This window comes from Pangasianodon hypophthalmus, chromosome 26 (genome assembly GCF_027358585.1).
Source record: "Pangasianodon hypophthalmus isolate fPanHyp1 chromosome 26, fPanHyp1.pri, whole genome shotgun sequence".
In the NCBI taxonomy this organism is placed as follows: Eukaryota; Metazoa; Chordata; class Actinopteri; order Siluriformes; family Pangasiidae; genus Pangasianodon; species Pangasianodon hypophthalmus.
In genome coordinates this window covers 18,841,653-18,856,374 of record NC_069735.1, presented here as the reverse complement: position 1 = coordinate 18,856,374, position 14,722 = coordinate 18,841,653, and the positions used below count along the sequence as shown (strand labels likewise).

The window sequence follows — 14,722 nt, the reverse complement described above, 5'->3', positions numbered from 1 at the left end:
CACACATACACACACACACACTCTTTGTACTTCCTCTGCATTCCTTTCTCTCTCTGTGTGTGTGTGTGTGTGTGTGTGTGAGGAATCTGGTGTACTCCTGATCACATGGATGCATGTCCCAACAGAACACACACTACCTGAAATTCTTGTACATTTCCACATTCAGTATTCTTCCACGCTCAATAATCTAATAATTCCTCTTTAATGTCAGTGAGCTGATAACAATAAACTCAATATTCATGGCTGGTTACATGCATGTTGTCACACCGCAACATGCCAATCAACCTCCGAATTAGAAGGGCACAACATGGAACTTACACTTCCTACCAAGTTATAAACATGTGTGTTACAGGAAGATCATTAAGCACAGGGTGGAGTGATGAAGCGGAGGTACTGTTACCACCCTGTAGTGGATTATTTTCCTCTTACAGCACGTCCCCAAAGTGATTTATTTCTCTTACACCACAGCAATTTACCAACAATTACAAGTAAAGAATGATGTCATACATTTTACCCATTTATAGTTACATTTAATGTTGTGAAGCAGGTTAGTCCCTGTTGTCTCTTACGTAATAGCAGCTATAAATAGTAGTTCCCTCACCAGCCTCTCTTTATCTCTCTCTTCAAGTTAATAAGATTAAAAAAAAACACAGCTCGTATGTTACTGAGAAATTGCAAAGCGTTTCTCTGTTAAAGTAAAAAAAAAGTTTCTGAAGATGTCAGACAACTTAAAGTTACAGCTTTACCTCTGACTGTCCCTGTGAATGAGCTGTTACTATAGAAACCATAACGTACGACAACGAGCGCGTTAGTATAAATAAACCTGTGATTTGCAGCTGCACTTCTGACCAATCACAATCCAGAACTCAGCGGCACGAACCACAGCACAATATTCTGAATTAAACAGAGAAGAAAAGATGAAAAACAATGCGAGTTCTATGTTTCAGTGTAAGAAGAAGAAATAGAAGAGAACACAGACATGACCTTGTTTTGTAAAGTGCTGGGAAAACAGAAACCTCGCGTTATTAATTATAAAGCGAGTGAATTCTCCCTGAAGGCGTTTCGGAGGTGTTTAACTCGTCTGTAGTCAGCAGCATGAGCAGCTCTCGTATGAAAACACTTCAGTTTCTCTAGCATTTATATCCACAATGAAATCCATCACTCACGAACGATGCTTTAGATTTTATTGTTATTGCGTTGCTGTGCTTTACATCACCTACAGTGTGTGTTTATTAGGAGTGTGTTAGAAGAAAGAGACAGAACAGTGTGTGATAACACACATTACAGCTGTTATTAAGCCTCACACTTTATATATTTATATTAACACTATCACGACTGCAGTTTTCTGTAAATAAAAGCGTTATACAGTAAAGTGATCGCTCCTATCGCCGTGTGTGAACAGGAAACGCAGGAAACGCGCTCGTGTTCATTTCTACTCGCTGTTGAGCGTGAGGGTTTTACCCCAGAGGAGAAGTGTTTATTAAAGACACCGGTCTGAGACACTCACACACCGAATCTGTTTACACTGAGATTTATACACTGCGTTTTTCACCCGTTTCTGCTGCCAGCTGTTTTCAGGTTTTTAACGAACCACACTTTCAGAAAGCAGCTTCAGAGCACGAGCTCGTCTACAGAAGACGGAAAGTTCATGTGATGAGGGAAAATTTAGAGTGAAAGTTTACACTTTAGATGTATTATGAACAGTATTACTCTGATTTAAACAATATTCATCTGAATTTGATTAAAACTGCAGAAGAAATATCACAAATCCCATCAAATCGGACACGCAATCGGACACGCCTCCCAGCCAACCAATCAGTGATTACCTGCCACCCAGCACAGCAGCTACATACGGTTCACGGTTAGCTTATTGGAGGACTGAATGTTAGCATGTGTCTGTTACGCAATGCAAATACATGTTAAAGCAGAAGTACAACCCGACCGTGAACCAGATTTAGAGAAAACATGTGCTGAATAACTGGATTATTGGTCTAAAATCCAGGCGATATCGGCTCTTAGCTCTTTGCTACATTGGAAACAGTCATGTGTCTCCGTGTTTATGAAAAGATTCGACATCAGTGACTGAATTTTCATGAGGTGAGACGCAACAATAAAAAGGATGCTTTCTTAAAAAGATGTCCAGAGCCTCAGTGTTTGATTCTCAGTGTAATTCGAGTGTAATCTTAGCCTTTAGTTAGTCATTTCCAACACATCTGGAGTAAATGCTGATGTTCTCGATGGTTCCGTCTCGTTTCCCGTCTCACTGTCTGTGTAAAAGACTCGCTAAATCATCAATTCAGTTCAGTTTTATTTGTGTAGTGCTTTTAACAACGGACGTTGTCCCACAGCAGCTTTACAGAAAACTATAAATTCAGAATATACATTTTAAATTTATAAACTCCCTGAGATGATATCAGGAAGAAACCTTCAGATAAAAAGCATAAATTAATATGGTACAGTTGTGGTACTATATAAAACAGTGCTTGTGAAAGTGGGCGGAGTTTCTCTGGAGGGTGTGGTTTGGTGACAATAATGGACGAGCTTCAAGATGTGATTTAGCTTTTATTTCAGCATAGAAATGATGATCTTTCTCGCTAGGCCACGTCCCGAACCACATACAAATTAACAGATTGCGGTCTATGGTTTTAACGCATTATTTATTTTCTGGTGTGAGACTAGTGATCTGATCTGAGATCTGAATTTAGATAAATGTGTAAGTCTGAATTTGGGCAATCAGCAAGCACGATTTCACGCTTCGATTAGTTACACTGTGACTTACTCAGTAATGGAAATAAGGGCACAGACTGGGATCTGGGACTGTGTTGAGAGTTGATGCTGTAACTCCATGTTGCTAATGTAACGCTTTGCTTCTTGTCTGTGTGTCAGGGTGCTTTGTGGTGTGCTGGACTCCGGGTCTGGTGCTGCTGCTGCTGGACGGTGTGAAGTGTAACTGCGGCGTGCTCAAAGTAGAGAAGTTCGTCTTGGTCCTGGCCGAGTTAAATTCGCTGATGAACCCCATCATCTACTCGTACCGTGACCAGGACATGCGGCGCACGTTTAAGCGCATCCTGTGCTGGCTGTGTCTCCGGCGTGGACGGACAGGCCAGCACGCTGATGTCCGCTTCAACACGCTCAACCAAGAGGTACTGACTGACTCCAACGGATCCGAAATCACGCACCACGCCGAGATCAGGTCCAAGTCAAGACGCTGAAGGGCTGTAAGCGCTAATCCCATCGTAGTGCGCTTTACTATAAACACACCACTACCACCTTTTCTATAAGAATGCAACGAGAACGTCATAAATGCAGCCAGGGTTTAGCCATTTTAAAGTTCCTTCAGTAGCTGGTTTCTTATGTTTAAATTTAATATTAGCCTAAAAAATCCTGATGGCACAAAATCGCCTTTTAAAGAAAACAAACCTCCACTTCAGACATGCAACGAGACACTAATATTGATACAACATCGAGCGCAAGGTGCTTTAAAAGTCGCTAGAAACCCGTCTGTCATACCGCTAACTGCTCTAAACCTAGCATGTTCAAGATAAGTGAGTTCAACAGTTTTGATTCTTTAGCTGTGGTCCTGTCGTGATTTACAGTGACCCCAAAAAGCAAATTGCTAGTAAAAAGTATGATGATAAAACAGGAAGGGATGTAGCTGTGTTAGCTGTTTTGGTTGTTTTTATTGTTTTTTTTTTTCAGCGCTGTAGCACCACATTGACCTCAAAATCACCATCACTGCATCATAAGGAAATCCTCCCTTCACAAGCAACCCACAGGACTGTAGATAACGTTTTAGTCCAATAAACTGAAAGCGCTAAATGGTCAAGTCACGAAATTGTTCTGAAATATGTTCACTGGTAGAACTGGTTGTGGAAAACATCAACGCTTCGGACAATCGGAAAACTCGACTGAATATTCTAGCTAGGTTATTAATCATCTGTGGTCTTTAGAAGCTTCAAATGAAACAGATCACCACGCTGTCGCATTTAACAGAGCAGTGCTAACACATCAAGGTCACGCTAATCAGTGCTAAAACTGGCTTAAAAACATAAACTTAGCATCAGCACCAAGACCAAGCCTGCTACAGATACGCAGGAACAGCAGGGAGCAAGGTGCTAACAACACTGACGCTGTTTCCACAATGTTTCCACAATGCATGGTGTTAATGGCGTCACCTAGCTAGCAAGCTAATAATCTATAAATGTTATCATAGTTCCTTAAGAATGCTAGCACCAGAAACCTGAGCTGAGCGCAGAGGAAACGCTTTTTAAAACTGGGAGTGAGATTAGATTTTCTCTGAGGTCTTCATTTAATTATTTGTTTAAATCTCAAACCCCAAAATTTATCTAAATTTCATCATTATATCCCTGTGCTGCGTGTTTATCTGCATTAAGGGGCATTGCTAGTTTTTTTAATTTAGTGTTTTGATTTTTTTTTTAAATGAGACCGAACAATTAAATGCTAATGAGTGTGTGTGTGTGTGTGTGTGTGTGTGTGTGTGTGTGTGTGTGAGAGCAGTTGGGATTTTTATCCCGTAATAATATAACAATCTCAAACATTCCGTATTTATAACACTACTCATCTGCTGTTCTTTAATTACTCCCGAATAATTGTGTAATATTCTCCTTTTCCTTTTTCTTTTCTTTATTTTGCCATTTTGCTATCCAGAGAAGGCCAGCAGAGTTGGAGGACTCGTGTGTAGCGTGTAAATTAACCTGTGTTTCATCCTCGTGTGGGGGTGAAAATCAGACTTGATTGAACTTTTGAACATCTGATGTATACATTCTGTTTTTCATTGTAATGTGTTCTCTCTTTTTTGCTGTAGTCCTTTTAACATGTACACACATTAATTTGCTGCTCATTATACATAAACCCGACTTTTATTATTAAAAAGGAACGTTAGCTTTAACTTTATTCCTCAATAACTGTAAGGAGAAGTCCAGGGTTAGCTGAGATGATTATAGCCATGTGCAGATAATTGTCTTTACAGTTTAGTCGAAGTGAAACATGAATCAATACCAGAATATATGAACTGATTCATCCTGCGTTTTGCTGAATATTGTGCGTATCATCAGCTGTCAGTGCTTTTAACTCCATTACTACAGTAACAAGCAATGACGTTAACATTTATTTATATATTTAAATTTAATTCCCCTTTTCCTTTTTTTTTCCCCGATTTCCTCCCCGTCATACGACAGATACCTATCGTGTGCTTCCTCCGAGACACGTGAAGCCAGCCGTATCATTTCTGCTCATGCTGCGTCACGGTGCGGCGTAACACACTCGGAGGAAAGCGCTATCCGCCCTCTTCCACATACATGAGCTCAGAGACCCCCGTGATTGGCTAGTGTAGTTGTGATTGACAGGAGAGAGAGTATGCCCCTCCCACACAGGTTGCTCTGTTGGACTTCCGGTCATGGATGGCTGTGGCTTCGTTGAGATTCAAACTCACAATCTTCTCGCTAATTTAAACTAATGTAAACTTTTGAATGGTCAAGATACACAACATATATCGTAAAAATATCTTTGAGTGTCGCGACATTGCCTGAGCGATCCCATAATAATGTTGCGATGAACAAGATGTTTGCTATGCAGTCGTTTTCACACTACAGTATCGTGATAAGATCATAAACTCTGATGAAGGGTCAATATTTCATTCATGATGACTCGAGTCCCCATAATGTAGGTATTTGTTCAGGTCCTTATAAACAAATAAAAATAAAAACACACAAATCTCCTGTTGTTAAACTGTCAGAATTTTTCACTCGTATATACATTTTTCTTTTCGGCCGAAAGTTAACACAACATTCCTGAACATTCCTGCAGCTCGTTATTATTAATAAATGCTAAATAATCTCAAGCTGACAGGTGTGTTAACTTTTGGTTGTTTTTAATTTTTTTTTACACGCTATTGTAGAGTACTGTGACAATATCGTATTTTTTAACAATGTTTTAGATTTTCTGTCATTTTTTTTTGCATAATATTATTGCAATATTATATACGAGAGCCACTTTGTTTAAACTTTCGTGTTCTGATTTATGGAATTTCCTCGAACCTTCATATCAGAAACGCCAAAAAATATCACAATATGTTGTAGAACCGATTATCAGCACATGGCTATGATGTGAATGTAGAGGGGATGTTAGAGGGTTGTTGTGTGTGTGTGTGTGTGTGTGTGTGTGTGTGTGTGTGTGTATACAGCTAACTGACCCTTAGCATGTTGTTACCATAGCAATATGTTGTTACCATACCCCCCCCCCAAGGTTTTCTGGTTATGGTGAACAGATGCGCATCGGATTTGTGTGTGTGTGTGTGTGTGTGTGTGTGTGTGTGTGTACTACGTTTGTCGCACCGAGGTTGGACATGTGTGTACAATAATCACTTAAATATTTACAGATCCCTCCTTCAGTGTGTGGATGGAAACATTTTTAGTGTCACACGCAAGCATTGCATGGCGCACACACACGCGCACACACACACACACACACACACACACACACACACACACACACACACACTTAGCTCATGCGCCAACAACAGCTTTCGTTTGATATTTTACATCGTTTCCTGTCCTGTGAGGAAGTGAGCTTGTTGCCTTTGGGATGGTTGGCTTGTAAACAGGTTCCTTATAAATGAACTACATACACAGATACACACACACACACACACACACGTTTACACACCAGCGCCGCTGCACTACAGGTCAAAGGTCACTATAGACACTGTACCATATTGCTGTTGTACTTCCTGCATCAGCTTTTTGTCTTCCTGTCTGTGTGCTTAAGAACGGATGTTTAGTTATTTCTGTGTGTGTGTGTGTGTGTGTGTGTGTGTGTGTGTGTGTGTGTGTGTGTGTGTTAGCAATCCCCGTCCTCAGTGTGTCCTCCAGAGCAGCCATTTTCTCATGTACAAAGCTACATTACTAATGCGTTATAATTTTACTTCTTTGCTGTTTATTTTTTGTTTGTTTTTTGTCTAGGTTTTATTGGATTATTTTTGTATTCTGATGGATTTTCTGCTCCAGAGGATTTTTTTAATCAGAAATAAACTCACTGGAACAAGCTGCTTCTCGCTGTCTCTTTGCTTCCTGCTTGTTAGCGGCGGAGCGTTTGGAGATCGGAGATCGTTTGATGTTGTCTGTCTCCGGAAGCTTCGCCGTGTCTCAGTCCCGCTGCTGGTTTTAACGTGCCCTCGTCCACTTCCCCTCGCTTAGAAAACACTTCTAAAAAGTCTGCTTTGATCAGATTCACACTCGACAGTAATGTAAACGTTATCCAGAACTTTACCCAGAAGGCTTTGCTCCAATCTGACAGTTTCCTTTTCAAAATGGCTGACAAATATTTCTATAATTATAAACAACAACATTCCTAAAATACAGCATTTCGGTTTCGTTCCTCCTGATGGAACTGCGCTACTTAACACAACTAGCTAAGTTTTCCAACCTGCTAGTTTAATGCCAGTTACTACAAACTGGTAACTGGTTACAATTATTACAATTACTACTTAACAGACTTATTTCATTTATATTTATAAACTCTAATGCTTACACAGTGTCTAATGGTGCTGTTGCATTACTTGAGTAATGAATGAACTCGCTAGATAGCTAATTATGATGCTAGTAAAAAAAAAAAAAGCAAACCAGCAAACAGTGAACTTTTTTCTGCTAGTTAGCAAGTCTGTATTAAATTAAAATTCTGATGAAGCCATTAGTTTGTGAGTTTGCAAATCCTAGTCGTTAGATTAGATAGATACTTGCTAGCTAGCTAGCTTGATTAACAAACTTGTATTTTAAATTACAGCTAGTTAGCAAGCCAGCTAGTTAGCGAGATGATATGACTGTACGGAGTGTGTAAATCTGCGAGGAAATGGCGTGTTTTTGGTGAGCGGTTTGTTGACGAGGGCAGTTTGGAAACAGTATTGGAACTGTGTTTGTAGAAGTTAGCACTTTTATGCTGATGTAAATACACCTCTTTATAAAAACAAATACTAACCAGAATAACACACAGTTATATTTTAAATCTTTCTTTTACGAGAAAAAACTTCAGCATAAAAGAGCAACTCTGACTCAGTGCTATGAGTGAAAATAAAAGAGAAACTACAGATGCTTTGTATTGTTTGGATTTGAGTAATGCAGATTAATGTTTGATCATCCAGGTGTGATGAAAGTTACTGTTGATTATTTTCCTAAAACGAGAGTCTCTGAGATTTCTATTCCTCTTATACCACAGCTTCATGTTACAGAGAAACCGCAAAGAAGCGTAAACTCCGATGTGCTGAAGACTAAATAACTTTAAATAACTTTCACTAAATAACACCATTTTAAAAATCTCTTTATTAGACATTTGCTTAGGAGAGAATCTGCGTTACTCAAATATTGTGTGTGTTTGTGCTTTTTGTGTTTTGCTCTGTGGGGTCAAGCTGTACAACATTAAAAGCTTTTAAAAACATGCAGCGTGTCTGTGTTTGAGTAATGACTATTTATGTACTTATCTGTGCATCATTTGCAAGAAGAAATGCTCGTGGGTTTGGATTTGAATGTCGGAAAATCCAGTGTGTGTTACTCAAATGCTGTGTGTGCGCTTCTGCTTTGCGACTCCACCTGGTCCTCATTATATAAAAATAAGCTGAGGGGCAGTTTCCTGTAAATAACTGGGAAGATAAAAGCTGTGGGTAAAGTAAAAAGAATTTCTTTTAAATTCTGATTTAAAGCGTGCAAATGTCACAAAGCTGCATGTCGCTGAAATTAGCGATCGACAGGATGGTGGACGAAAAGCGACAAAAAAACCAAGTGTGATTAAAACAAAAGTCATATATACAGTACATACATTCTATCTATCTGTCTATCTATTTATCTATCTATTAGTCCTGTGCAAAAGTCTTTTTTTTAGTACAAACTTTGTTATAGATGTTTATTTTCTGACTTCTACATTATTGATTCAGTACAAAACCATTTTAGATTCCAAACATTAGTTTTCCAGCACAAAATGAAACGTTACAGAAAAATGTTTGTATGTCAGTAAAGAAAGCAGCAGATTCCATAAGAGACACTTTTCAGATAAAAACATAATGAAGGCTGCTGGGTTTCGCTGCAGAAATAAGAAGCGAGTCGACAGTCAAAGTCTCCAGAAGAACTGTGGCTGCTTCTGCAAGATGCTCAGTAACACTTCCAGCTCATTTCCTTATAAAACTGCACACACTGCACCTCAGATACTGCTTTATTTATTTAAAGTGAAGGATCGTCACATCAAATACTGACTTTGTTTCATTTATTACTGTTTACTGCTCTTTATAGGATTTTTTAATGTAGAAACATTTAATTTCATTATTTTTGAAGGCGTCTTTGTTCTACAGCATTTCTTTACATGTGCCTAAGACTTTTGCACAGTGGCGTGTGTGTGTGTGTGTGTGTGTGTGTGTGTGTGTGTGTGTATATATATATATACACACACATACATACACACACACCTATGCACAGTCCCCTCTGAAAGTATTGGAACACAAGGCCAGTTCTTTTGTTTTTGCTCTACATTGAAGACATTTGGGTTTGAGATCAAAAGATGAACATGAGACGATAGATCAGTATTTCAGCTTTCATTTCCTGTTGTTTACATCTAGACGTGTTACACAACTTAGAACGTGGCACCTTTTGTATCAGACCACCCAATTTTTTAGGTGAGCAAAAGTATTGGAACAGATAAAGTATATAACACTTAATGTTTGGTTGCATATTTCTTGCTTGCAGTAACTGCATCAAGCCGGTGATCCACTGACTTCACCAAACTGCTGCATTCTTCTTTCATGATGCTTTTCCAGGCTTGTGTTCCAGTACTTTCTGAGGGAACTGTATAAATTGTTATCTACATATATACATTACACACAAACTGTTATGTACACACGTGTATAAACAGTACTATGAAAGTCTTAGGCACGTGTAAAGAAACGCTGTAGAGTAAAGACGCCTTCAGAAATAATGAAATTAAATGTTTCTACATTAAAAAATCCTATAAAGAGCAGTAAACAGTAATAAATGAAACAAAGTTAGTATTTAATGTGACGATCCTTCACTTTAAATAAATAAAGCAGTATCTGAGGTGCAGTGTGTGCAGTTTTATAAGGAAATGAGCTGGAAGTGTTACTGAGCATCTTGCAGAAGCAGCCACAGTTCTTCTGGAGACTTTGACTGTCGACTCGCTTCTTATTTCTGCAGCGAAACCCAGCAGCCTTCATTATGTTTTTATCTGAAAAGTGTCTCTTATGGAATCTGCTGCTTTCTTTACTGACATACAAACATTTTTCTGGAACGTTTCATTTTGTGCTGGAAAACTAATGTTTGGAATCTAAAATGGTTTTGTACTGAATCAATAATGTAGAAGTCAGAAAATCTATAAAATTAGTACTAAAAAAAGGGGGTGCCAAGACTTTTGCACAGTACTGTATATACATTACATACATTTATAGATACAGTACATTAATTAAACTTTGAGTCAAACAGCCATGCAGTGGTTCTTTATGCAATATTATAGTGCAATATTACAGATATAATATTTACAGATTTCAGTGTTTTTGCCGTTCAGGAGTTTGTGTGATTTATGATCAATAACAATAATGAACAATAATAACGGAAAATATATTTAACAGAAAATCACAAAAAAGGTCTTCAACAGTAAGAACAGTATGAATTTCAGTGTTTTAATGCCCCATACTGACACACGACGAGGATGATGATGATGATGATGATGATGATGATGATGATGAATGAGTTCCTGTATAATGTAATGAATAGTGTATAATAATATGAGATCAGGAACATCAGCTTCATGATGCGAATCTCTTTATTAGAAACTTCTGAGCACATCTGGTTTAAGTGAATTAGATTAAAAAATGAACTTGGCAGGAAGATGTCAACAATACCTCGTGTGTGTGTGTGTGTGTGTGTGTGTGTGTGTAGGTGGACAGGGATAAAGAAGTCGACACAGGAGAAAACCCCACTGCTTGAGGCTCGACTGACACCTGAAAGCTCAGTAAACCCCTCATGAGTGCGTAAAACTCCTAAAAGTAAACGCGCCATGCTGACATCAAGCTCCGCCTACTCCACCCAGTGGACAATTCTGTGCTGCCATTCGATTTAAACGTGTTTTTATTACAATTTATTGTCACAAGGTCACCATTTACTGTTTGTCATGTAATGAAGTCATATTTATTTTAATGATGAATTAAATTAAATGCATATGTGTGACTTACAAAAGCTGAGTATTCAATATAAACCCACAGATGTAATATAAATACATACAGTCACAAAACACAAATAATGCCAAAATTAATATGTAAATAAATATTAAATGTAAAGAAAAATGAATATCCTTGGAATGCATTTTTATCTGGATGATTTGAGTCTAACTCTGATTACTGGCACTAATTAAACACAACACAGGAAAGATGGAAAGACAGAAAGATTCATTCTTCATTGAGCAACATATAGAGTTGAGTGTGAATGTTTCTTGTTGCTGGTATTTTTATTTTTTTATGATACAGACCTCCTGACTAAATCCTGAGAAGGTGAGGTTATTACAGTCATGCTAAAGCTCTAGATGATGTAAGGTGTTAATTATAGATGCACTACTGCCCCCTAGTGACAAAGAACACACTTTATATGATTTATTTCATTTAAATGCTCAGTTTAACAAGCACTTAATATGATCATTATTTAAATTTAAATACACTCTCTGTCCTATTTATTAGGAACAGTTATCCAATCATGTGTCAGCAGCACCGTGCATCAAATCGTGCAGATATACAGGTCAAGAGCATCAGAATGGGGGAAATTTTTCTCTAATACTTTTATAAAAATGATGGTAAATGAATGGAGTGGAACTGGGCAACGCAGTGGGTCGAGTTGTCGCCTCACAGCTCCAGTATCCTGGGTTCAGTCCTGAGCTCAGATTCCTGTCCGTGTGGAGGTTCACATGTTCTTCCTGTGTTTGTTTCTCCAGGGTTCTCCGGTTTCCTCCTACCTCCCAAGAACATAGCTACAGTATTTGCACGTGTATCTGTTCTGAACATTTATGACAGCACACCTCTGATAAAACTATCACCAGCAGTGTAATAGAACAGCAGTGTAGCTATCTGTGACTGTTTCAGGCTCTAGAGAGTTTAGTTTAACTCGACTGTCTGGTTATGGCTTCCAGCTTTTATCTTTTGATGCCTTTCATACAAATCACGAGCTGTCACATATTAAACTGTTCCAAAGACAAAACAAATATCATGCATTAGGAGAAAAGATATGTGTGTGTTAGAAGAAGTAGAAGTGACAGAATGAATGAGCTTTACACTGCCATGGAGAATTACAGTTTACAGCTAATATTGTGATGTATTTGTGTTTTCATAAATATATGAACACTGCTAAACATTATGGACTCATGATAAACAGAAGCAACAAAAGTCCCTACAGAGAATCCAGATGGCACATCAGACACACCTCAGCATGGTAAGACTTCAATACACACATTTATATACACTTAGTAATCTGACACACTGTATATCCAAAAGTATGTGCACCCCTGACCATCACACCCCTATGTGCGTGTTGAACATCTCATTCCAGATTTATTCCCCGTGTGTTTGCTGTTATAATGAGCTCCACTCTTCTGGGAAGCTTTCCACTAGATGTTGGAGCGTGGCTGTGGGGATTTGTGTTCATTCAGCTACAAGAGCATTAGTGAGGTCAGGCGCTGATGTTGGGATGTCGAGGAGGTCTGGGGTTCAGTCGGTGTTCCAGTTCATCCCAAAGGTGTTCAGTGGGGTTGAGGTCAGGGCTCTGTGCAGGACACTCGAGTTCTTCCACTCCAACCTTCACACACCATGTCTTCATGGAGCTCGCTTTGTGCACAGGGGCATTGTCATGCTGGAACAGGTTTCAGTCTCGTAGTTCCAGTGAAGGGAAACTGTAAAGCTACAGCACACAGAGACGTTCTGTACAATCGTGTGCTTCCAACTTCGTGGCAGCAGTTTGAGGATGTTTACTTACATGAAGCAAGGAGAGTTCAAATCTTTTCAAATTCAAATCTTTTCAAAGCAGTACCGGTTTTCTTGTTCTTGTGCCTTGCCCTCATTGTAGACGGCTGCAAATCTACAGGTTGCATGTAAACACTAACTGTATTTGAGTGAAAATGAACAGTGATTTTGAGTGACTTTTTTTCATGTGAAATAAATCTTTCAAGTGCTTTCCTCCAGTTTCTGAAGCCGGCTGAAATAAATGCTGGATCTGCTTTTCCAGTAAATGGTGAGTGTTTATTTCTACATGCTCTTGCACAATAGAAACACAAAACCCCCTTCAAAACTGGACTGTAACGAGGCCAGGGCTATTCTTTAAACCACCTGGACTGTTAGCATTCGTAATGTCTGACCCTGACTCACGATCAGTACTCTTGTCAAGTCAATAAACTTTCAGTGCTGAATCAGCAGAAAGATCTAGCATGTTCTTTGTTCTTCCCTGTTCATCGGCTTCCTCCCTCTGCATCTGTGGGTCACTCTGCAGTCTGTCTGTCTCTCTGTCTGTCTTATTTGCAACTGCGTAATGCAAATGAAGTATTGGTTCACTTAAGAGATTGCTTGCCTGAGCACATGAGAGACTAGTTTGTTGACTGAGTTTTTGTTTTACTGTATGTGTATCCAGTTTGTACAACATTTGTGTTTGAACATGGATGTATAAGGGATGTTATTCCTAAGCGTTGAATGCATATGAAAGTTCTGAGACACTGAGAAAGTTCTAGTTTCAGTAGACACTAGGCAGATTTAATGCATAACTGCTAAAAGTACTATACCTTTTATATATAACACATTGCTCACATATATGTTTTTAAGGTGGCGTGTTTTATATATTTTCTGACCAAGATGGTGGTGCTGTAGCACGCAGCGGCCACTTCGGGTCCAGAAATATGGTGTACATGATGTGTAGTCCATACCGATTGGAAAACGTTTACCAGGGATGTGCATCTGAAACACTCGTGAACATGTCTATCATCACCAACCTTTGGTGAACATTGGAAAACAAAGCTCAGGAGAAATAAGCAATAGACTGCAGGAAGACGTAGGTGACTTCGGGCTGCTACGTGAACCAGGCCCTGGGTCAATGGTATTACCTGACGTCGCTGACAAGGATAGAAGGCACCGGAAACAGTGTGCAAGGAAGCGGAAGCACGGTAAGCAAGCCGGTGAAGCCGGAATCTGTGATAGGCTAAAGGCTCTACCATCCATCCATCTAACATCCTCTCCAGTGTCCACTCCCAAACAATAAACTGGACTTCCTCAGACTACAGTTAAATACTAAGCGTGAACTCAGGGACTGCTGTGTCTTCGTTCTTACGGAAACATCACTCAACAACAGCATTCCAGACGCAGCCATTCAGCTAGCTGGGCTAACTGCACATTACGCCGACAGGAGAGTAGCACTGTCTGGTAAGACTCGCGGTGGTGGTCTGTGTGTTTATAGAAACAAAGGATGGTGCAGGAATGCTTTTGTGGTCTCAAGCTACTGTTTGTCACTGGTAGTGACTTGGTGACTTTACAGTGCGAACCATATGACCTCCCTCCCCAGAGAGTTTACCCCTGTGCTCACTGTCACAGTGTACATTCCAGCTGGTGCTAATGCAAGGGAAGCACTAAACGAACTCTACAGTCAGAGCACCCGGATAGAATTCTCATTGTGTCCAGGGACTTTAATCA

At 39.3% G+C, this 14,722-nt stretch overlaps 1 protein-coding gene across 7 annotated transcripts in view; it reads left to right on the top strand.

Annotated features, from left to right (window-relative positions):
* Window positions 1-11,438, top strand: part of lpar2b (lysophosphatidic acid receptor 2b) — a 30,051-nt gene extending 18,613 nt beyond the window's left edge. For 4 of the 7 annotated variants that reach the window (XM_026911288.3, XM_026911287.3, XM_026911286.3 and 1 more), the window contains 2 exons: window positions 2,887-3,143; window positions 4,669-9,188. In XM_026911288.3, the coding sequence (XP_026767089.1) occupies window positions 2,887-3,143; window positions 4,669-4,755 (344 nt within the window). In that variant the 3' untranslated portion in view covers window positions 4,756-9,188. Of the gene's footprint in view, window positions 1-2,886; window positions 3,219-4,668; window positions 9,189-10,949 lie in introns of those variants that run through there. The other 3 variants (XM_026911294.3, XM_026911291.3, XM_026911290.3) reach the window with 3 other exon arrangements.
* Window positions 11,439-14,722: the final 3,284 nt, after the last annotated feature.